The 23277-nt window shown below is 43.6% G+C and overlaps 1 protein-coding gene across 1 annotated transcript in view; it reads right to left on the reverse strand.

Annotated features, from left to right (window-relative positions):
* The window catches only part of cntn5 (contactin 5), a 176074-nt gene that overhangs the window by 75839 nt on the left and 76958 nt on the right, over positions 1–23277 (reverse strand). Inside the window, exon 3 of the mRNA XM_053500248.1 lies at positions 2260–2460. Coding sequence (XP_053356223.1) covers positions 2260–2460 — 201 coding nt within the window. The remainder of the gene's footprint in view (positions 1–2259; positions 2461–23277) is intronic.

The raw sequence follows: 23277 nt of genomic DNA on the forward strand, positions 1-23277 counted from the left end.
AAAACAGATGGAATGTTTGTAATAATAAATGTAATAAAAATTAGTATTACAATGAAGATGGATTTTGGAGGTCAAATCCTTAAACTGCGCGAGGAATAATGTCGAGCAGACTGTATTGTTCGGGATCAGACTGAATCTGAAGTTCAGCTAGCTTTGGACCCAAAAAAAAAAAAAAAAAAGATCATTTTCAGTCTGTAATTTATTAAAGAATGCAGATGTTAGTCCTTTACACCGCTCCAGAGTTTAGAGATAATATCTGATTAAAATGTTCCCTGAGCCGAGCTGTGCTGATCCTCAGGTCCAGACTCGAGGTGATCGAGCTGCTCCGCAAATCAGGAATAAATTCTGGAGCTTAAAGTTTAAAGAAATCAAAAGCAGGAATGTAAATGTTTAAGTGAATAAACAGCCAGTGAAGCGTTAATAAGACTGAAGCATGCACCACGGTCACATGTCACAATCACATGCTCATGATCCACACCACGGTCACATGTCACAATCACATGCTCATGATCTACACTACGGTCACATGTCACAATCACATGCTCATGATCCACACCACGGTCACATGTCACAATCACATGCTCATGATCCACACCACGGTCACATGTCACAATCACATGCTCATGATCTACACCATGGTCACATGTCACAATCACATGCTCATGATCTACACCACGGTCACATGTCACAATCACATGCTCATGATCCACACCACGGTCACATGTCACAATCACATGCTCATGATCTACACCACGGTCACATGTCACAATCACATGCTCATGTTCCACACCACGGTCACATGTCACAATCACATGCTCATGATCTACACCACGGTCACATGTCACAATCACATGCTCATGTTCCACACCACGGTCACATGTCACAATCACATGCTCATGATCCACACCACGGTCACATGTCACAATCACATGCTCATGATCTACACTACGGTCACATGTCACAATCACATGCTCATGATCCACACCACGGTCACATGTCACAATCACATGCTCATGATCCACACCACGGTCACATGTCACAATCACATGCTCATGATCCACACCACGGTCACATGTCACAATCACATGCTCATGATCCACACCACGGTCACATGTCACAATCACATGCTCATGATCCACACCACGGTCACATGTCACAATCACATGCTCATGATCCACACCACGGTCACATGTCACAATCACATGCTCATGATCCACACCACGATCACATGTCACAATCACATGCTCATGATCCACACCACGGTCACATGTCACAATCACATGCTCATGATCCACACCACGGTCACATGTCACAATCACATGCTCATGATCTACACCACGGTCACATGTCACAATCACATGCTCATGATCCACACCACGGTCACATGTCACAATCACATGCTCATGATCTACACTACGGTCACATGTCACAATCACATGCTCATGATCTACACCACGGTCACATGACTGCTTTAGCTGATGCTGTTGATTAGTTTGTCTATTTAAATCCTGTGTTTCAGTGTGTTCAGGGTCTCACGCGTGTTTGGTTCAGACTTATAGACTGTGTTCACTGAGCTGTTCGGTTCTACTCCCACACTGGCACTCTAATGCTATTGCTATGCTAATGCTAGTTCTAGCTCTGACTTTTCACCATAAGAAGTATCGCTAGTAAGACTAGCTTAGATTAGTTTAGTTTGTGACGGCACAGCGGCTTAGTGGTTAGCACTGTCGCCTGGCACCTCCAGGGTCTGAGGTCGATTCCCAGCCAGCGAGTGAGTTTAGTTTAGTTTTAGTTAGATTAGTTTAGTTTGACTCAGAAGACAAGTTTAGTTGAATTTAGAGTTTTATCAGATGATTTACAGATTAATAATGACACAGAGACACACTCTATCATGCTGTCTCTTATAGAAATCTCAGTAGTTGTCTCGTAGGTGTTTAGTGCACAGAGGGTGTGTGTGTTTGTGCATTGCATATGTATTTGTTTAAACAATGCATAGTACATATGTATGTGTGACTGCTTCATGTGTGTGTGTGTGTGTGTGTGTGTGTGTGTGAAGTTTGTTTTAAGCTGTATACGGCGCCTGATAGAGATCAGAAACTGTACAATGTGATAAAAAACAAACTCACACACACAGTAAACCCGGGGTGTGTGTTTCCGTGATGGATTAGACACCAGTGTTTGATCAGATACACTGCTCTGTACGGTCACGGGGTGAGCATTAAGGGACGAGGTTGTGCTGTGTGATGACCAGGTTCTGACCTTCACTGTGATCGTCCTCCTGAAAGCCGAGAGCTGACAGTCTGGAGAACAGAGGCCAGTCCTGGACAGAAGAACCGTGGTCCTGCCTCAGCCTCGTCCTGGGATTGAGAAGTGAGGAGGAGGAGGAAGAGGAGCTGTCCAGCTTCATCCTCAACACGGCCGCATACGGCACCGGTCTACCTGCCACCGATCTGGCAAAGTCTGGAGCAAAGATCAGAGAGACAGAGAGAGAGAGAGAGACAGTTTGAGTCACATTAATTTTCTCCCAGTATAATTAAATCACAGCCATATAATCATGAAAATGAGAAATTACTGCTCCAAAAATTACTCATGGAAGTGACTTGGCAGTGAGACACGAGACTCGGTAAGAATACAATTTATTTGATGACACATTTCTCTCTCTGTACAGGAAACACACTAATTATATCCCTGTCACTTTACGAGGCCCGTATCGCGTCTCCGACCATCAACCCGCCGCAGATCAGCTCCGGCTCCGGCTAGTGTCACACGTCCTGCCAGAGGAAAGACGTAAATTAGAAAGTCCATTAGCACCTGTTAGAATTCCCAGAATCCTCTCTGTTCCAGTTAAATATTAAACTGGACCTCTGGTGTTCACTCAACCCAACTCTACACACCTCCAACATTCACGTTTAGACACGCCACAGACTCTCTCATCCAGAGCGACTTCAAATGGTGACACCGAGTTACTGATTATACCATCAGACACACTGTAGGGAAGCGTTAAGGCAAGTTCATTTATTTTAACCAAAATATCTAAGAACACACGACCATGAGAGAGCATTCTTAATAATGATTTTAAAATAGGGTTTTTTTTTAAGGGGTTTAAAATAATACATAAATATATATTTTTGACATTATTTCACACTCCTGATTGGATGTAAATGAGTAATGTACTGGTCATCTGGTTGATGGTAATTAAGGCATAAATAAAACCCGCGCGCGGTGGAGGAACAATCTGAGTGAACACTCATCTGCCGCGCGGACTCTCGCTTCATCAGTGATCACGGCTGGTTTCCTCCAATCTGAATAAACATCTTATTATAAACTTTTCAATTTGAAGAATGTTTACTTACACTTTAATTACACACTTACTCTGTTTGTGTGTGTGTGTGTGTGTGTGTGTGTGTGTGTGTGAGGGAGTTTATTTACAGAAAAGAAGAAAAAAGTTGGTTTCATTAAACTGTCAGATGGTGGCGCTAGACTTAACACGACTCCTAATGCACTTAAGCTCGTTCTCAGAATCGAGTGTAACTGAGACACGCCCCTGTTTTGCAGCTTTTGCTTCGTTTGCTTACGTGTTGACACACACACACACACACACACACACTGCTATGTAATGTAAAGTGTTTTGGAGTGGAGCGAGGAGTCGCAGTGTTTAGAAATGAAACCCTTAATGCACACAGATCTGTTTCTCTGCAGCCTGAACAGAAATAATAATCAGCGCGCTGACATTTAAACGCTGCTAATTGAAGACACTCGTATAAGACTTGCAAAGCGTGACCTTTAGCCGTCCTGAACTTTCAGCCCAAACCCTGGGAGCGAAATGGCTGAGAACTGAGCGCGCTCTCTCCTCGGCCGCCGTGTGGGTGTCTCCGTCCCCCAGAATGCATCTCTCTGATAAAACCACAGACGGGAGTCTAGACGGCTCTCCCATCTCGTCTGACACCGATGCAGGGAGGATTGTAGGAGGAGAAGAGAATTACAGGCTGTGAGACGGAGGACAGATAGATGAAGGGATGGATGTTAGTGATGGACGTGTGAACAGACGGAGAGGAAAAGAGAGAAGGATGAAGAGTGCGCACACACACACACACACACACACACACACACACACACACACGAATGTGCTTAAAGACTGACATATAAATGAATTCTGCTTTGAGAGATGTGGAAATTCCTCAGAGGAAGAAATCAGAGCGAGATTTACAAACCTGTAGCGCCGACCTGCAGCTCGCGTTACATATTCATGAAGGAGTGCAGAGATTTTTAACCTTTCTACCTGCATATGTTAAAATGTCAGTGATTAAAATGATCTCAGTTCATGCACATGCACACACACACACACACACACACACACACATTACTAATATTTTCTGATATAAAATTAGAACGATCAGGTGGAAGTCATTAATCTCAGAGCTGCATGTTTAAGGTTTTGGTCTCAGACGTTCAGAAAAATCCAGCCAACATCTGGACACATCTGTCTACTGTTAACGTAGCTGTTGGTCTAAAACCAGTTTGATCTCTAAAGATTTTATCTTTAAAGCTTCACTCTCAATGGAGATGTCCGTCTGTCCGTCCATGTGTGTGTGTGTGTGTGTGTAAAGTGACACTGTGCTTAAAAACACAAACTGCACTTAATATAACTCAGAGATATAAAACACAATTCTGTAACATACCTTTAATAACAGAACACAGTTCTGAGCGTAAAAACTCCCTTTATTTCTCAAGTGTGTGTTGGTGAATGGGTGTGTGTACAGTTCACACACACAGATGCGTCTCTACTGCGTGTTTTCTCAGTTGTAAAAAAGTGAACACACTAATGTTGAGTTTCACATCCTACACTCACACTAACTCTGTACATCTGTACATGAATCACAGAGAGGAAATGAAATCAGGTCCGAGATCATCAGAGACTCACAGCTGCTCCAGAACCCAACCGGAGAGAATCAGACGGTCACATGACACCTCTAATGAGAGCTCCGCCCACTGAGCACCTACACCATCACTGCATCTCTTTAAAATAATGATGGTCTGCACTGTCACACACACACACACACACACACAGAGTTAAACCCGGTTCTACATATTGAAGATGCTAAAGCTGTGTCACAGTAACACGGAGCAAAACAAAGACATGCTGAGAAAAATCAATAAGATTTACATTACGCGCACACACACACACACACACACACACACACACACACACACACACACACACACACACACACACACACATATACTGTATATATATATTTCTAGACAATGTGCTAGAGCATTCAGATTACACTGATTACATTTTATAGACGTAATTACACTGAACACTTACTGAGTTTATCAGCGGAGAGACAGACAGACAGACTGATGGACAGACAGACTGACGGACAGACAGACACTGTACATACATGAATAGGGAAAAAATTGAATTAGTTTTATAATTAGTTCTGTATTACTGTTCTTTTGTGCGTCTGTTCAGATACCAACTCTATATATTTTAAACATGTTTTATGTGAATATGCAGGTGGCAGGATTAGATTACAGGATAAGATTACAGGATTAGATTACAGGATTAGATTACAGGATTAGATTACAGGATTAGATTACAGGATAAGATTACAGGATTAGATTACAGGTTTAGATTACAGGTTTAGATTACAGGATTAGATTACAGGTTTAGATTACAGGATTAGATTACAGGTTTAGATTACAGGATTAGATTACAGGATTAGATTACAGGATTAGATTACAGGATTAGATTACAGGTTTAGATTACAGGATTAGATTACAGGATAAGATTACAGGTTTAGATTACAGGTTTAGATTACAGGTTTAGATTACAGGATAAGATTACAGGATTAGATTACAGGTTTAGATTACAGGATTAGATTACAGGATTAGATTACAGGTTTAGATTACAGGATTAGATTACAGGATTAGATTACAGGATAAGATTACAGGATTAGATTACAGGTTTAGATTACAGGATTAGATTACAGGATTAGATTACAGGATAAGATTACAGGATTAGATTACAGGTTTAGATTACAGGATTAGATTACAGGATTAGATTACAGGATAAGATTACAGGATTAGATTACAGGATAAGATTACAGGATTAGATTACAGGTTTAGATTACAGGATTAGATTACAGAATTAGATTTACAATCTGAAAAAAGTCTAATCGGCATTTTTATAAAGTCGTAAAATTTGGTGATAATATCGTACCGGGCGGCGCCTGGTGATTCCTGCCCCTATAAAAACTCTAAAGGGGGAAGTGGGTGGAGTCAATGCTGATAGATTAATTCATCACCTGTGTGGGATTAAAGTTACAAAAATCTGTTTTTTGAATTCCAGACTAAATAAACCATTTGCTGTGTTTTATGTCTCAAAGCCTGAAGGTTTCTCAGAAAGAATAATCTGCAGTAAAATCCACTTGACCTAATGTTCACACTGCTACTGACGTCAGCGCTACAGCGACGTTAACACACAATCACGTTTAGCTCACACACACACACACCTCCTTGTGTTCTCCGCCTTCACCTGAGTTCTGTTTCAGTCTTGAATGTTTGAGGTCTGAGCTGTGAGGGATTTATGTAGAACCAGGGCGAGTGTGGATATAAGACTGCGGTTCTCTTCTCATCACCGCTTATGTCCAGCTATTGTTGCTAAGCTACAAGGAGACGAGTAGATCCGCGGCTCAGCGGGACAACCCCAGCGTGTGTGAAGCTAAACAGCGGCGGCGCGCTGCAGTGGGTCGGCGTGGCCTTGGAGCTGTAAGTGTAATAAATACACACTCGCTAACATTTCTTCATGCTCGCGCTGTCTGTGTCCCTCAGTAGCACAAATTAATTACACTAACAGAAACAGGTGCAGTGATTGTAGGACCTGAAGTGATTAACCATCTCCTGAAAAATTAATGAAGATCTCCAGAGATTATCTTGACTGAGGCTGAACATTTATTCAAAAGCATTAGCAATGCAGAAACCCATACATCACAGGTGGAGCGTCCTCACAGGACCGATACCTTCCCGCGGACCCCTGGAGGCTCCGCGTGCACAGAGAGCCGCGCATGTACCCGCGTCACCCGGACCATCTTCATGCAGATCAGACATCAGGACTGACCTTCAGGAGCTGAAACGTGGGCGCGCTTCGAGTTGGGACGGAGCAGTTCGACCACCTGTCTCAAAACCAATCGCCATTTATTACTGAGCAGGTCTGGCGGTGTGAGGTGCATGCTAATCCCCTGAGCGCCGACAGCGCGCCTGCTGTGCCCTTGGTGAAAATGGTTTCATGCATTACTTAAACCACATCGTACATCTATACTCCATCTCGTCCACATCTAATATTTCACATACGACAGAGTGACTGCGCTTTCAGTGATTTTAATCTTTTACATGACAAAATAATGAAAGAACGAAAGACAGAAGAACAAAAGGAATATTATGATCATCGGCTTGTATAGATGAAATGATTTTATATAATTTCTCTAGAAAAAAAATCTGAAGTTTTACGGTAACAAATGGCTCAGTGTTTCTCAGCTCGCTCAGCAGCCTGCCTTCATTAACACCCGTAACTCATCACAATAATAACTCTCAACGTCACAACCCGCACACACACACACGCACACACACACACACAGAATAACACACACTGACACAATAAAACAGTTACACAGTGACATGTACGCTTTATATTTACACTCGCAAATCTCTACAACTCAGAGTCAGACGTAAATAAATGTGGCCAGGACGCAAATACAGCAGTTAATAAACACAGACGCGCCCCTGGTGGTGTCCTGGTGTAATACGGTTCCATACGACCCAAGCTGGTCAGTTTCCTTTACTGCCACGCCCTAGGTGTTTTATTCCTTTTACACCACAGAAACTTTCCAACTTATTAAAGTTTTAATTAATGACACAGTAAAGACTGGTTAGATAATAAACCCTTTTCTCTGCCTCCACACCGTCTGAACACACCACACCCAAACCTCTACCCCACCATGTTCTCTACATCCGCCCCGCCCTCGAAGCGCTACTTTCCTACAGAAACCCATCAGAGCCGATCGGCCCGATTCACTCGGCTGATTATCTGGAGCTGGTGTGTGTCGGGTTCTGTGTGAAGGACCGTGGCATTTATGTGTCAAGTGGAGAGTCATTGATTGTTACCATGGAAACAAACTCCCCACTTCAGAAGGGAATTTTATATTTATATATTTATACATACACCAATCAGTGATAACACTAACACCACCGCCAGCCGACCTGAATAACTCTGATTACCAGTTATACTCCAGTAAACTGGTGACAGGATCACCCAAGGCTCGCCCAAGGCCAGCGCGTCCAGTCTGAGACAGAACACCAGAACACCCGGTGCATTAAACAAAGGCACCAGAACACACGGTGCACTACACACAGGCACCAGAACACACGGTGCACTACACACAGGCACCAGAACACACGGTGCACTACACACAGGCACCAGAACACACGGTGCACTACACAAAAGCACCAGAACACACGGTGCACTACACAAAGGCACCAGAACACCCAGTGCACTATACAAAGGCACCAGAACACCCAGTGCACTATACAAAGGCACCAGAACACCCGGTGCACTATACAAAGGCACCAGAACACCCGGTGCACTACACAAAGGCACCAGAACACACGGTGCACTACACAAAGGCACCAGAACACCCGGTGCAGCACATAAGGGCACCACAGAGCACATCCCAATCCGATGGACACACCGGACAAACATTCTGATTGATGGAGGCTCCGCCCCACAGCACAAAAAGGATTCCTGCCAGAGCCTCCTTTTGCTCTTAAACAGCCTCAGTTCTTTGTAACATAGATTTCATTTTATTCGAGTTTCTGCTCCACGTTGTCATGACTGCATCACATGATTCCTGTAGATTTATTCTTTTATGCTGCGAAGCTCCTGTTCTCTCAAATCCCAAGGATATTCTACTGGATTTAGATGCAGTGACTGAGATGGCTACAGAAGAACACTGAACCCATTAAAACCAGTTTGAGGTGACCGTTGCTTTGTGACATGGTGCATTATATCATTTACTTTAAGACACACTGTGACATTCTAGTGATTACTGATTGGCTTTAACAGCCCATAGTGAGCCAAGACACTATTCTCCACATCATCACAGCATCTCCACCAGCCTGGAGCGATGGCACAGGGCAGCTTGGAGCCATGCATTCTGACCGTTTCTGTCCCTCAGCAGAACTTCATCAGAGCAGCTTGTGGGTGTGTCCACTGCAGCATTAGCTTTCTGCCCCTGACTGACATGATGTTCTGCTCTTGTAGCTCATCCTCCTTAAGGTTTAAAGGGTTGTGTATTTTGAGATCCTTTTCATTTCACCAAAGCTGTACAGAGCACTTATCTGACATACTAATCGTTCTTCTCGGAAATTCAGGGGCTTCAGAACTGCTGCTCGCTGAAAGTTTCTCATTACTGCACCATCCTGAATAAACTCTAGAGACGGCGGAGTGTGGAAATCCCAGGAGTTACTGAATCACTCAAACCGGCCCATCTGGCACGATGCAGTCAAATGACTGGGATCCGACTTTCCCCATCCTGATCTGAAGCTGCTGGTCCATACCTGCAGGAGTTTGACACACGACTGACTGATTCGATAATTAGTAATTAGTGCTGTGCCTAATTTGTGAGTTTTATGCCATCACACTCTTACAGAACTGGTGTGTGCAGACTGTGAGCTCCACTCATTCATAATTTTAACAAAACAACAAGCAATAATAAAGAATTAGCACATGAGCTAACAGCTGTGTCCTAGCTAGCTACGCTAACCAGGTACTGTACTGGAGAAAGATGCTCGTCACACACTCATACGCACAATAATGCACAAATCTGCTGGATGAGACTTTTAATTTCCTCGTACTACTAATACGCATGAAATGACTGATGTCTGACAGATGGCTGAGAATCCGTCCTAATCCGTTGACAGGATAAAGCTGGTTCCATAATTAACGTGATTTTGGCTAAAAGGCAGAGCGATGCCGTGTTAGAGGTAGAAGCAGGTGTCACGCTCCTGAATAGTTTCGCTGGAGGAATCTCAGCTCGCAGCGTTTTAAAGTACAAAAGGAAAACTGGAATTATTAAGTAAAAAGGCAAAAAAGCGCTAAAGTTTCTGCAGGTCATAAACACCGTCATCTCAGTTCCTCTTAACGACTGCGAAACATTCGGATCACTTTTATGGCTCTGCATTCTGCTCCTCCAAACGAGCTAATTGATGCCATAATTCAGCTAAACATCCGCTTGGATGTGAAGTAATCAGCCTCCCATGACTGCGTGCACTTAACGAAGAGAAACCGACGTGTGTGTCGTTCATACGTCTCCTGCCTCGTACCGCCGCGCAGACTGAAAGGGACAGAGTGGAAATTAATTTGAAGAATGATCTAATAAAGTCCATTTGGGACTTTATCTCACGCATAAACGCTGTAATGAATCTTAATTTGCCATAAAGGACGTGTAGGTGCGTGGGCTGATCGCACCGCGCCGAGGGAAAATGCCACAGTGACATAACACTTACATAACACCCACCTGACATGACATGCATACACAGCTCACGTCACGTGTAACGGCCACCTGACACTCTGTCCACCTGACACTCGTGCACACATCTGACGTGACGATAAAAACAGCTGAATGATGCCGTGTAGGTCACCGGACCTGGACCTCACGAGACCTCGGGAGGTGTGCGGTGTGTCCTCCGGCACCAGGACCTGCGGGGTCGGACCAGGCGGGTTAGGCTTCTCTAAAGCTTTCGGAGCACATGATCCTGTCTCTGGTTCAGCAGTGCACACACAGTGTATGTAAGAATACACACACACACACACACACCCAGAGTGACATTAATCACCTCCAACTGATCTGTGTGAGCACATCCAAACACCGCAGAGCGTCCCGAACACCTCAGTGCCACGCCCCCTCTCCTCATCACCAACGGACAACAGATGAAAAATCAATGCGCAGAAATCGAGTCAGCAACAAGAAATTAACTGTAGCAGCCAAAATAAACCAAGTCCTTTGAGAACAAACACACATACACACACTGACAGAGACAGTCAGCACACACACACACACACACACACACACACACAGTGTATATAATGCAATAACAAATACACAGCAGACCTCTGAATGTGACATACAGCTGCAGCAGGTTGACACTCTACACCACAATTATAATAAAATAACACACACTTGTACGTCCCTCACACACTAATGATGCCACGGAGAGAAGGAGTAACACAACAACACAACAGCACAACAACACAACAACACAACAGACAAAAACTACTTTTAAGCAGCAAGAAAATGACAACCTCAAACTAAAAAAACCACAAATCATATATGTGTGTGTGTGTGTGTGTGTGTGTGTGTGTGTTATGAATAAGTGATGTGTGTAAATCACAGAGTTAGGAGTATCCTCACTGTGCATACACTTCATGTTCACTACACACACACACACACACACACACACTGATTGTTCTGATCTTTATCCTGACTGTGTGTATTACAAAGGGGGTCGTACCTTTTCATTAGGAGGTCACATGACCAGGGGGTGTGTACACAAGGCCACGCCCTTTGAACCTGGTCTGGACTTGTGTAATATGGACTTTATTCTGAAGACTTTATTCTAAATACTCTAACCGGTCCTTCCGGTACCAGCGCCCGGGCCGCGGGGTTAGATCACAGAGATCAGACGCTCTCCTCATTCTGGTGTTGATGTGATCGTGACCTGACGCCCTTCATCCGTACGTGTGTGAGTTTATACGCTGTGCTCCCGCCGCATGATTGTCTGATTAAATAAGTGCCATGTGTTCCTAATAAAGTGGCCAGTGAATATACATGATTCTACTGCGTTTTTTCCTTCAGCTCAGTTTATAGAAGAGGAAATCTGGAGCACTGACTTGACAGACTGAGAATAAAACCCGAGAGATAGTCCATTAATAATTACACCCCACACCCTCGGGGGAAACGAATCCCGACTGAACCGCTGAAGTCAGTGACGGAGCGCAGCGCGGGTCAGAGGTCGCGTCGTTAGCAGAATCGCCCAGTCAGCGCCTGCACTGCACCGAGGAGCTTCTTCAGGTCATACTGCAGATACAGAGGGTTTATTTCCACCGTAACAGAAGAAGAGCTGCGAGAGTCACACACACACACACACACACACACACACACACACACACACACACTCCTGAGGTTCCGTCAGTGATGGAGGAGATCCGATCACATCAACACCGGATGATTCATGCTCATGCACAAAGACACAAAGTGACTCAAAACTCTTTCCTACATAAACAGGCTGTAATCAGATGGAGGGAGTCGGACTGGACACGGACGAGGAGAGACAAGTTTAAACCTTTTACTTTAAAACTCGAGTTTTGTTGCTCGACTTCCTGAAGCTTGGGTTTGTTTGGTTTGTGCTCCTAAATGATTCTCCTTTATAACCCAGAGCAATAATATTACAGGGTCACTCAGATCAACGGATTCTTCTCTGTTTCTACACACGTGTCCTTCAGCGAGACACAGTCCTACGTGTGAAGAGACACGAGACAGGACGATTCCTCCTAGAAACCATGAAGATGCCGAGTGTGACGGCGCAGGACGGCAGTTTTAGGACCGAAAGCACCGTGAACACTTTTGTACCCGAGTCTCCATCAGTGAACAGTGTGTAACCTCAGGACAGTGGACATCATGAGGACACACTTCCTGTTACACAGATGCACTTTCACCCTCACAGTTACAGCAGGAGCTGATTTACTGTCTCTCTCTCCCTCTCTCCATATCTCCCTCTCTCTGTCTCTCTCTGTCACTCTGTCTCCCCCTCTATCTCTCCCTCTCTCTGTCTCTCACTCTGTCTCTGTCTCTCACTCTGTCTCTGTCTCTCTCTCACTCTGTCTCTCTCTCTCTCTTTCTCTGACTCTGTCTCTCTCTCTCTTTGTCTCTCTGTCTCTCTGTCTCTCTCTCTCTTTGTCTCTCTGTCTCTCTGTCTCTCACTCTCTCTCTCTCTCTGTCTCCCCCTCTATCTCTCCCTCTCTCTGTCTCTCACTCTGTCTCTCTCTCTCTGTCTCTCACTCTGTCTCTGTCTCTCTCTCTGTCTCTCTGCGCATGCGCGGTGTGGCAGGGAAGCGAGTGTGGCGTGTAGAGCGCACGAGAGCGATTGGCGTTTTGCCAATTTTCTTTTTTGTGCATTTTTTTCATTCGCCATTTATTACATCTTTTGGCTTCATATACTTTGTTGTGTGAGTGAGTTTGTGTGTGTGAGTGTGTGTGTGTGTGTGTGTGTGTGTTGCTAGAGCATGGCGGCTCCGGACACACAGCGGTATGAGAGTTTGACTCGCCGGCACGGTGTGCGCGTGGTGTGTGTGCGCGTGGTGTGCGCGGCGAGTTTAGAGGAGTGTGTGTTAGCGGTTGGTGATGTGGTGGGACATGAGAACATCGTCTCTGCTTCCCGAATGAACAGTGCTGTTGTGGTGTTTGTTAATAGTGTAGATAAAGCGATTAAAATTGTCCAAAATGGAATCAGTGTTAATAACGAGCACATACTGGTCTCTCCCCTGAGCTCCCCAGCTAAGAAAGTAGTCCTGTCTAATGTCCCCCCTTTTATATCTGACAGTGTGATAGCAGCAGAACTGTCCAGATACGGACGCCTGGTCTCCCCTATAAAGAAAATCCCCCTTGGCTGTAAATCCCCTCTGATAAAACACCTGGTATCTTTCAGGAGAGTTGTTTTTATGATTTTTAAAGAGGGTGTTGAAGAGCTAAACGTCATTTTTAAATTCAGAGTTGAAAACTTTGACTATAACATATTCGCCTCCTCAGACACCGATATAAAATGTTTTAAATGTGGTGCAATGGGACATCTTGTCCGTGCCTGTCCTGAAAGACAGAATGATCCCGATGCTCCTGTGCGACCGGGTCAAGACTCCACCGTGCCGGCCGTGGCCATTCCCCCCGCAACCACGGCTCGGCCGCCCGCTGAGGGACCCGGAAATGCTGCCGAACCAGTGCCCAAAGTAAATGAATCCCAAGCCCAGCCTGCAATCCAAGAGTCAGCTGAAACAACATCGACACCAAAAGCAACATGCTCGACTAAACCGGACCGAGGGGAACCCAACGTGACCCAACCGGCACCGGCGAGGCCGAACACAAATGATAAGGTCTCAGAGGGCTCGGGTGCAGCGCTGGAGTCACCCGTCCTCTCGGCGATGGGTACAAGGGCGAAGAGCCGCCAACTGGAAGCAGCAGCCACTGCACTGTCACAGGGGGACGAGGCGGACATAGAGATGGAAGAGGAGCCCCTCTTCAAGACACCCAAAAGGAAAAAAGACCGCAAGGGAGGAGGAAAAAAGCTCCCCAAAAAAGACACCGAAACAGAATCAGACAGTGACGGCTACATATCGGACTCTGTGCTGATTCTCACTCCTGAGGAAGAAAGAATGCCAGTGGTTTACAGCGAGGAGTCCATACACAGCTTCTTAGAAAAGACAAAAGGAGGCTCAAAAATCAAACTGGAAGAACACTTCCCAAACAAGAGACAGTTCATTCACGACGTCAAATATTACAAAAAACACAAAGCTTTTATCGACCGGGAAATATTCAGGATAAAGAAATGGATCACTAAAATAAACAAAGAACTCGCTGAGGAGGACTTCTTAGAGTGATTTTACCTCCCTGCTGGACACTGGTATGTTTTCTTTCTTATACATAAGGCTGTTTTTTTTATCTATACACCTTTTAATGAATGGAATAAACATTGCGAGCTTAAATATTAATGGGGCAAGAACACATGAAAAAAGAGCAAAACTTTACGAACTATTAAAACAGAAACACATCGATGTGGCTCTACTGCAGGAGACACACAGCGACTCCAAAAACTCTGCGGACTGGTCAAAAGAGTGGGACGGGCTCGCAATTCTGAGCCACAACACACCACTGTGTGCTGGAGTCGCACTGCTCTTTGCTCGCAATTTTATACCGAACTCTTATACAGTAGAAGAATTTTTAAATGGGAGGCTTTTAAAAGTGAGAACTTTTTATGAGAATGAAGCCCTTGTTTTTATTTGCGTGTACACTCCGACCAAGGCAGTAGAGAGGATGATGTTTTTAGACAAACTAAACAGCGTCATTAATGACTGTAACTCTGCTGATATTTTAATTCTGGGTGGGGATTTTAACTGTACAACCGACAATCTGGACAGAAACCATAAAGAACCTCACATGGCCTCCCGTAAACGCATGTGGGAGATGATGGAGGCCCAGGACTTAAGTGACATATGGAGAAACTTAAACACAAAACAAAGACAATACACCTGGGCCCACTCCGTAGATAACACACTCTCTCTGGCTAGACTCGATAGATTTTATTGTTTTAAACATCAACTGTCTTATTTTACGAAATGTTTTATTACCCCAGTAGGCATCTCCGACCATAGCATGGTGCAGTGCACAGTTAGTAGGAAAAATCTAAAACCTAAGAGTGCCTACTGGCATTTTAATACTGTACTTTTAGAAGATGCCAATTTTATTGAGTCTTTTACTTATTTATGGGCCAGTCTTAAATCACAAAAAGCTGATTTTAGCTCTCTACAGCAATGGTGGGACTTAGCTAAAGCACAAACAAAAGTTTTCTGTCAACAGTACACTCTTAATGTCACAAAAGACATTGTTAGATCAATGAGAGCTCTAGAGACCGAAATAGTGGAACTCCAGAGTTTGGAGACCACAGGAGATCGAGGAAATATTGAAAGCCTCAAAAACAAAAAAGCCGTAATGAACGACCTGCTGGGCACTGCAGCACAGGGGGCGCTGGTCCGCTCACGTTTTAAACATGCTACGGAAATGGATGCTCCTTCCAAGTTCTTTTTTGGTCTAGAACAAAAAAATGGACAGAAAAGAATCATGCATGCTGTGCGATCAGAATCAGGGGATCTCGTATCAGAGCCCACTGAAATTCGCAAGCAGACAAACAGCTTCTACTCAAAGCTGTATAGTAGTGAGTGGTCAGAAGCACATGCAATGGAGGAGACCTTTTTAAAAAATCTGCCCAAATTGTCAGAACAAACGGCCACAGACATGGCAACAGAACTGACGCTGGCAGAGATTCAGGAGGCTCTCCAAGGACAGCGTGAAAGGAGGAAAGCTCCCGGTGAGCTGCAGGAGGGCTGTCCTGACCTTACTGCCAAAAAAGGGAGACCTGACGCACCTGGGAAACTGGCGCCCGGTATCACTGCTGTGCACTGACTACAAACTACTCTCAAAAGCATTAGCCTCAAGACTGACAAAGGTACTGGAGCAGATCATTCATCACGACCAGACGTACTGCGTGCCTGGTAGGTCTATCTTTGATAACATACATTTAATTCGCGATATTTTGGATGTCTCTAGACTTTTGGATTTAAAGACTGGTCTTATTTTGCTGGACCAGGAAAAGGCTTTTGACCGGGTTGAACACGAATATTTGTGGAAGGTGCTGGAAAGCTTTGGGTTCAACCCAGGTTTCACAGCCATGATCAAAACATTGTATAGTGACATTGAGAGTGTACCGAAGGTTAATGGTGGTTTATGTGTTCCTTTCAAAGTACACAGAGGCATTAGACAGGGCTGCTCTCTATCAGGCATGCTATATTCCTTGGCAATAAAACCTCTTTTATGCAAACTGAGAGATCAGCTTTCTGGTTTTAATATACCTCATTTTAATATTTTAACCTGTCTTTCAGCTTATGCCGATGATCTAGCTGTAATGGTGAACACACAGATGGATGTGACTTTTTTAACTGACGTTTTAGAAGATTTTAAGATTTTATCATCGGCTAAAATCAACTGGAACAAAAGCGAAGCTATTTTAGTAGGAGAATGGCGAAGCGAACAGCCCACACTACCAGGGGGTTTAATGTGGAAAAAGAGCGGTTTTAAATACTTGGGTGTCTACTTGGGTAGTGCTGAGTTTTTAAACAAAAACTGGGAGGGTATTGTTGAAGGCATAAAAGGCAGACTGAACAGATGGAAGTGATTGGTCCCAAAAATGTCTTACAGAGGACGAGTGCTGGTCATCAACAACCTAGCAGCATCGTCCCTGTGGCATAAACTGGCATGTATGGACCCACCACCAAACCTGCTAGCGAGCATACAGGCCCTACTGGTAGATTTCTTCTGGGACAAACTGCATTGGATACCACAAAGCCTGCTTCACCTGCCTAAAGAGGAAGGAGGTCAGGGCCTGGTGCAGCTAGCCAGCAGAACTGCAGCCTTCCGTCTGCAGTTCATCCAGAGACTCCTCACCGGTGCCAGTGACGAAGGATGGAGAGCAGCAGCCTTCACACTCCTACGCACGGTGGGAGGACTCGGACTGGACAGATCTCTGTTTTTAATAGACCCCACAACACTGGACACGACTGGATTACCAGTTTTTTACCAAAGACTTTTTAAAATTTGGAACTTTTTTAAAAAACAAGCAAAAGGAAACAGAACCTTACACTGGCTGCTGGAGGAGCCCCTAGTCTGTGGAGGACATCTAGACATCTCTAGTGAAACCACCCCAGCATTATCCAAGACCCTGGTCTCCGCAGGGATCGTGACACTCCGGCAGCTGGTAAACATCACTGGAACAGACCTGTCTCGAGCAGAGGACTTGGCAGCACACATGGGACTCCGGTCTCAACGGGTCGCCAACCAACTCCTGCATCGATGGAGAACCACCCTAACGTCGGAGGAACGAGTTCAGCTGATGGAATATACAAGAAACGAGACCAGCTCTACAGAAGAGGAACCCTTTCCACAGCTGATCATAACTCCAGACCTAGAGGGATACGGCGGCCCCCTCCTGGAGCACAAGGGTGAGGACGAGATGAACTTTGAGACAGTGTCTGGTAAGGTTCTGTACAAAGCTTGTGTGAAGGTTTTAAACAAGAAAAAACTGAATGGGAGGGTGGACACCCCATGGCGCACTGAACTGGGTTTTAATAATGATATTAAACCAGAGTGGAGAGCACTGTATAAACCACCATTAACCAAAAAGTTTGCTGACCTCCAATGGAGGATTTTACATGAAATTGTCTCTGTGAACTCTTTTATCTCTATTTTAAATCCAGAAATAACACAAGAATGCCCCTTTTGTTCACAGAGAGAAACTGTTTTTCATGCTTTTATACATTGTTCCAGATTGTCGCCCTTGTTTAACCTTTTAAAACGCATTTTTTTACCACTGCATGTAGATTTTAATCACCAGTTTTTTATTCTTGGTTTTAAATATGTCCGGAGAAAGAGTTTTAAATGCCAGCTTATTAATTTTACCATTGGTCAAGCCAAAATGGCAATATACATAAGCAGAAAAAATAAGTTGGCACAAAGCACAGACTGTGACCCCCAAAAGATCTTCTCCAGACTTATTAAATCAAGAATTTTAATCGATTTCAATTTCTACAAAAACATGAAAGACATGGACATGTTTAAAACAATATGGTGTTGTGGAGAGACCCTGTGTTCAGTAGAAGATAATGAACTAATCTTTACACCAAACTTAAACTGAAAAAAGAACACAAAAAAAAAAAAACCACAATAACTATGTATGTTTAAAAGAATAATTACAATGTCTAAAAAATGTCTTATTTATTTATTTATTTATTTATCTATTTACTCACTCATTTTTAATCAATCCATCCTCATTCTATTTTTATACAACAAAATTTGTAAAATAAAGGATCGTAAAAAGTCAAAAGTCTCTCTCTCTGTCTCTCACTCTGTCTCTCTCTCTCTTTCTCTCACTCTGTCTCTCTCCCTGTCTCTCTCTCTCTGCCTGGTGTCACCCACATGAGGACGTGTGTCCCTTTAGAGTCTCAGGGTTTCCTCCTCATTTCGTCTTAGGGAGGTTTTCATTATAATTGAATACATTTATTTATGTAAATACATTTAATTCTAATGAGGATTAAATATAAAAGACTTGTTTCTCCCGGAAACTGTTTATATCTAAACTTCAGGCTTTTGTTTTTAACTCAGGTTAATTAATACCGCTAAAGTCAATAAAACTATTGAAGCTCATGAAAACGCATCAGGCTTCAGTCGGAGATGTAAAAGATCTGAAACATGAAGGCAGAAGGAACAGAACGGCTCTACGGTAAATCTGTTCTCGTTTATTCCGACTGGGAATCATACAAATATTAAAGACATTAAAATGAAAAATAATGTCTCACGACATACTGTATCTGTCAGTTAAGCAAAACTTTTGATCATTTTAGGAAAAACTCAGTGGAAGTGCTGCATCAATGAAGCTTTCAAATCACCTCCGGATTACTGTTATTTAAAACGTCCACAGAAATAGAAGCACAAGTCACGTCAATCAAAATGCAACTGCACAGTGAAACGCAGCTCGACGTGACTCATTATGTCTGGAGTTCACGTTTAAACAGCTCCAAAACACATGACAGATTGAGGGAGTGCATCACAGATCATTTTCCTCGTTTTCAACAAAGTTAGAAGAAACAAACTGCATGGAGTGACGGACTCTAGACACCAAAAACAACAACACGTTACTTCTGAAAAAATCTCCAAAGCAATATTGTATAAATGAACATTATTCATGTTGGATGAAGTAAATGAGGGTGAAGATTCCATTATAAAAGTTGACGGTTTTCGCCGGATTAACAGCCGTCACATCACTTCAGGACGTGTCGCTGATGCAGCAGTAAAGGTCTGAGAGAGGACACGAGCGAAATGAAGACAAACACCAGGAAAGCGGGTAATTGCGTGAAAGCACTTTGTGAAAAGTGTCATCATTAGGATGTGAAATGCCATCCTCTAACCTGAGAGGAAAAAAAACTAATACTGATGCCCTTTGTTTGGTCTTAACACTTCATTTCCTTTGGATGAAGCTGCCAGAGAGGAAGCAGACTGATTATCACCTCCGTCAGCTCCATCACCTGACACACGCTCCCTCCGCACCCAGTCCTCAGTAACTCTCAGGCTCTCGCTCAAGTTTACACCACGTACACCAGGCTAAAGGCTCTCGCTCACGTTTACACCACCTACACCAGGCTAAAGGGATGATAATCACAAAACCCTGTGAACAAACATCAGCTCAGAAGAATCTTACTCAACTGATAAAAGCTCAATGTTCTTCTGAAACCAATTGAACTTCAAAAACCGTTATTGTAACTTTATGACAGTGAGAGTCGTAGACATGCTTAAGGACAAAAGAAGTAACAGGATAAAGATATTAATATTAATATTCTGTAAGTGTTGGTACTTTTTCCCCGTAATTTTCATGATCCTCACACACCCCGTATTCCTCCAATGGTATATTTTCTTCTCACACCTTCATGGGGTGGAAATGACCATTAGAGTTTTATACTCTTACTTTAGCCTGTTATGATTCTGTGAACAATGGAGAAGAAATAGTGATGATTAGAATCACCTGGAAACCACCACAAAGTTCCACGGTGACATATGATGCAGTCTGGAACCTTCTCTCTGGGTTCTCGCAGGAATTGTGGTGAAGCCAGATAATAAGGAACCCTGCTGGTTATGCAAGTTTCATAGAACAACAGGTTCAACCATAATTACTGATATACAGAATGGTGTAACATCTTACATGGTGACAACATGGAAGCCCTGCAGGGTCACAGAATGCTGCGCGGTCAGTCGCTTAATTTACAAATCTGTGTGATGTGACTGGGAGAAACGGTCTGCAGATTTTAGGGTTAAGGGTTATAAGTCTTGCTCAAGGGCGCCAAAAGGGGCAGTTTGGTGTTTGTGGGGTTTAAACCTGGGACCTTGTGAACCGTAGCCCAAGGCCTTAAACACTGAGTTACGGGAGATAAAGAACGTTCTCATTAGAAAGTCGTCAATATGTCGGCATTCAGAGTTTGTAAAGTATAGACCCAAGATGTGCAACCTGTATTCATATTTATTGTAACAGAATGCAATCGGTGCTGTGCAGTGTACATCACTATTCAAGCCATTTACTGTATAACACAGCCACAATAGATAGAGGTGACTCTCACCGTCCCAGGAGGTTAAGAGGAGTGAAAAATGTAGGCGTGCATGTAAAACTAAACACTTAAATGTCTTTTGTGCAGTTTAAAATCTTAAAACACTGAAGGTTGCACTTTAGTAAGGTTTAGGGCATCTGTAAGATCTTTTACCTTATTTACTGCTCCACACCGTGCACTTATTTTCCCTCGTGGAAGCCCAGAATAATGGCTGCTCATACAACACCCCCCCCCCCCATCCCCGCCCCCCAGTCCTCACCCCCATCTTTCTTTTTCCTTTCGTCCTCATCCTGTAATTTATGGCATTTTCACAGAGCTTCATCATTAATCTCAGAGTTAACAGCGAATCAGAGAATCATGACTGGATCACCGTCTGACCCACAGAACTCCATCAGGAGACTATTATAGAATATTTAGTCAATATTTCGTTATACCTTTAAGAAAATCAATTAGAGAAAAGAAACTAGCTCCCTGGTATAACACACACACACACACACACACACACAGCTTAAACGTTAGTCTTACTGAATACTGTAGCAAAATTAACTAGGATGACGAGCACCACGGAAACGCGCAGTGGTGAGTTTTTCTTTCAATAACAAGATTGAAAATATCAGACCAAAAGAATCAGGGTTTAAAAACAGACAACTGAATAATTAATGAGGCAGGTGATGATCTAACTATATCAGACCAGCACTAAGAATAGTTTACTCCCCTTCAAGAGACTGAACTAGTTTCAATAATATCTTCTACAAAATCATAAACTTGTGTAGTAGTTTCATACTTACCCCTTTATATAAACAGATAATATCAGAAGAAACCACGCATCTTCTAAAACCAGAAAATTCTTTTTCCGGCACTGCCCATGTCAATATTTAATCTAAGTTCTAGTCATAGGACCACAAGCAGCTAGGAGAAAGATTCTAGATCACTCTCTAACTTTACGGCCTTTCTGTTCCATCTAATGCAACAGTGAAAGACCTCGGTGTGATTATTGATTCCAGCCTTTCATTTGAAGCTCATGTAGATAATATTACCAGGATAGCATTCTTTCACCTCAGAAATATTGCCAGGATAAGAAATATATTGTCGCTAAACGATGCAGAAAAACTAGTTCATGCTTTTATCACCTCTAGGTTGGACTATTGTAATGCCTTACTGTCTGGTTGTTCAGCTAGATGCATAAATAAGCTTCAGCTAGTCCAGAATGCAGCAGCGAGAGTCCTCACTAGAACCAGAAGATATGAGCACATCACCCCTATCTTATCTTCACTCCATTGGCTCCCTGTGAAATTTCGCATTGATTTTAAAATACTACTCTTGACATATAAAGCATTAAATGGTCTCGCGCCGCAGTACCTGAGCGAACTGCTAGTGTCTTACGATCCGCCACGCCTACTTCGATCAAAGGATGCAGGCTGCTTGTCAGTACCGCGTATTATGAAAAATACAGCTGGGGGCGGAGCTTTTTCTTACAAAGCCCCAAAGTTATGGAATAGTCTTCCAATTTAAAATTCATTAAACTCATTAAAGTTTATCTGCGAATGTCAGATGCACATGAAAGAATTCTGTTCTAATGACTTTATTGAGGTATCCGTGTGTGGGTTGAAATGCCTCCTGAAGACACCATGACTTTGGAGAATCTCAGACCGAAAGGAAAGAGCGTCTCGTCCGGCGTCTCACACTGACATCTCTGATCCAATATGATCGCCGTGGCACACGGACAGCGAGACGGAACACACCTGTCGGGTGCTGGACTAAAATGACTGCTGGCCAAATAACCATGAAGACGAGTAGATTGCGGTGACCTTGTGCTCAGAGAGGGAGTGAAACAATTTCTCTCTTCCTCCTTATCTCTATTACAATTCTGTTCCACATGCTGATCAGAATGTCCACCTATTTTCAGTTCACTGCTGGTTTGCCAACTCTGTCTGTGAGAAGCAGGAATAAAAAAGCGGTAAAGCAGTCTCCTTCATGACCCACATCTACAAAATCTGTTGTAAATGAAACCAAACAAAATGTTTCAGTTGCGGATCAGTGATCAGAAAAGCTTTAAGAAAGAAACAACAGCTCCAGCTCGCGTCAGCTCAGACCCACACAGCTCATTAGGGTCATTAGTCATTAGGGTCGAGACTCTTTCACAACGAGAACTCGAGAAGCACCTGCTGAGAACCTGCTCTTTTCATTTAGAGTATCTGATAAGAGCTGTTTCATCCTGCAGCAGATCAGACCCGACTAATCAAGCCACC

This window comes from Clarias gariepinus, chromosome 7, assembly GCF_024256425.1.
Source record: "Clarias gariepinus isolate MV-2021 ecotype Netherlands chromosome 7, CGAR_prim_01v2, whole genome shotgun sequence".
NCBI classification, from domain to species: Eukaryota; Metazoa; Chordata; class Actinopteri; order Siluriformes; family Clariidae; genus Clarias; species Clarias gariepinus.